This window comes from Contarinia nasturtii, unplaced genomic scaffold (genome assembly GCF_009176525.2).
Source record: "Contarinia nasturtii isolate CC-2019 unplaced genomic scaffold, AAFC_CNas_1.1 Cnas_scaffold_2681, whole genome shotgun sequence".
In the NCBI taxonomy this organism is placed as follows: domain Eukaryota; kingdom Metazoa; phylum Arthropoda; class Insecta; order Diptera; family Cecidomyiidae; genus Contarinia; species Contarinia nasturtii.
In genome coordinates, this window is record NW_022200000.1 from 1,562 (window position 1) to 3,987 (window position 2,426).

The following is a 2,426-nucleotide window of genomic DNA, read 5'->3' on the forward strand; positions in this document are numbered from 1 at the left end:
ATGGCCAAAAAACCGTTGCTCTGTGCTTCCCCATATCCAAAACGCTTAGAAAAACGATTTTTAGCGATTTCAAAATTTTGGGGTGATTGCAATACCTTACTGCACACGGTGGGTTGTGCGGAGAAGTAATAGCAAACGGTAGCATAACTTCAACTACTACATCGAAAAAGTTAAAATCAAAAGATAACACAGATCGGTATGCTTTTCGTTCAAAACTGGTTGCGTAATGTTATGATAGGTTGCGATATTACGAGGTTTTATGTAATTCTTTTTTGACTTCAACAATTAGTTGATTGTGAACATCCGTTCAATTCAGATGAATCTTCTTGTCACGGTTTGTTGTTTTTTTATATTTATCAATTGGTCCTAAGAAAACTCGTGAAATGATAAATTAAATTCAGTGAATTTACATCTTTGGACCTTTCTGTGGTGTTAAATTGAAAATAAAGAATAGTTCAGCAGAGTGATTGCGTGACTCAGATGTTTTTGATCATTTTGATTAGTTTTACATTGCATTTTACATAAAGCGTTCGGACATAATTGCTCAACTATTGATTTTAATGTCAAAATTCATACAAAAACGATAAAAAAAAGAAAATAATTTAATAATTTCAACCGACACAATTTGCAGATTTATGTTGGGCTTTTGCTTGGATTGGCCGTAAATCAAATAGATACAGCTACTGTTTTTAGCAATGCCAAACGACCTGCTTTGAACATTGCTGTCGTTGGAGCGGGAGCTGCAGGTCTTTGTAGTGCCAAACACTGCCTTGCCGAAGGTCATGAAGTAACCGTCTACGAACAAAGTGAAGAGATCGGCGGAGTTTGGTATTATACGGATGAAATAGGCAAAGATAAATATGGCGTTCCGATTCACACATCGATGTACCAAGGGCTAAGGTAATTAAATACAAAATAAGAAATATAAGAAATTAAAGCTCTATAATAATCTAACTTTCTCATTAGAACAAATGTACCCTACCAAGTAATGAGTTTTCCACAATTTCCTTTTCCAACGAATACAACATCATATCCACCACAAGCAGACGTACTGAAATATCTCCATTCATATGCAAACCATTTCGAATTGAAAAAAGTAATCAAATTGCGAGTCATTTGGTCGTTCGTGTGCTTCCGATTAAAAATGATAAATGGGAAGTCCTTGTGAAAAATTTACCGAAAAATACATTCGAAACGATAATCTATGATGTCGTTTTTGTTTGTAATGGCCATAATTCGAAGCCGTTTATTCCAAATATTGATAGTGCCGACGAATTCAAGGGAAAACTAATTCACAGCCATGATTATCGCAAACCGGAACCATTTCGCAGTAAGATTTTAAAATATGGTTTTCAAAAATCATTTTCCTTTTTGGGGCCAAATGATATTCACACTTGTTCGCCTCAAAATTATAGATACAAGTGTTCTTGTCATTGGTCCAGGACCAAGTGGAAAGGATTTGGTGGCCCAATTGGCAAAATTCACTAAGCGGGTGGCATTCAGCCGGCATAAAATTGTCAATGAAACCGATGAAGATCGTAAGAAACGTCAAAGTCTATACTCACCCAATGTGATACTTAAAGATGATGTGACACGTTTCACTTCGACTGGCGCCGAATTTATCGATGGATCCCACGAAACATTTGATGTTGTGTTCTTCGCAACAGGTTGACATTTTTCTTTTGAACATTCAAAAAAACCACCTTGATTCACAATTTTAATTCAACACAATTTTTCATTCCAGGCTATAACTCCTCGTATCCATTCTTAAGTGTTAATTCGGGTGTTTATGTTAAGAAAAAATTAGTTCAACCATTATATAAGCATATCTTCAATGTGGAACATCCAACAATGGCTTTTATAGGCATATCACCTTTTGCTCCGACGATTCCAATGTTTGATTTACAGGTAAGCGGCACAAACATACCTTTGAGAACAAATCTTCACCGTGTCATTGATTGATTTAGGTTCGGTTCGTACTAAAATTCTTATCGGGTGCGAAGAAATTGCCAACAAAAGCCGAAATGTTAAAAGATGTGCAGATGCAACCGACAAGACGGCGTCCATATAATTTGTTACCTGATCGAATCGAATATATAAAACAAATATCGGAATTGGCTGACATTGAACCTGTTCCAGATGTATTTGTGAGCGCGACTAAAGATTCTATCGTAGCTGGAATTCGTGAACCAAACGACTTCCGCAAATATAGATATATGTTAATCAATGATAAATCATTTAAAAAAGAAAAGTATATTTTATGAAATTGCCATTACATTGCAATAGAATAATTAAAGCTTGAAACAATAAAGGAACTTATTTACATTGAAAAACACATTATTACTTCTACTCTTGCTATTTTTAGCGTGGCTCGTTGGTAGAAATAAAAATCGTGAGTGGTTGTTTCTTTATTATTATTTTGTGGT

General features: G+C 35.2%; 1 protein-coding gene across 1 annotated transcript; it reads left to right on the forward strand.

The window, feature by feature from the left end:
- LOC116348952 (dimethylaniline monooxygenase [N-oxide-forming] 3-like) lies at positions 1 to 2,251 on the forward strand (the record flags this gene model as incomplete). Its single annotated transcript, XM_031780193.1, has 6 exons — positions 1 to 108; positions 632 to 900; positions 1,047 to 1,330; positions 1,416 to 1,667; positions 1,745 to 1,908; positions 1,968 to 2,251. Coding segments are annotated over exons 1-6 (1,361 nt in total), but the record flags the coding sequence as incomplete, so codon positions are not given.
- Between the last annotated feature and the right edge of the window lie 175 nt (positions 2,252 to 2,426).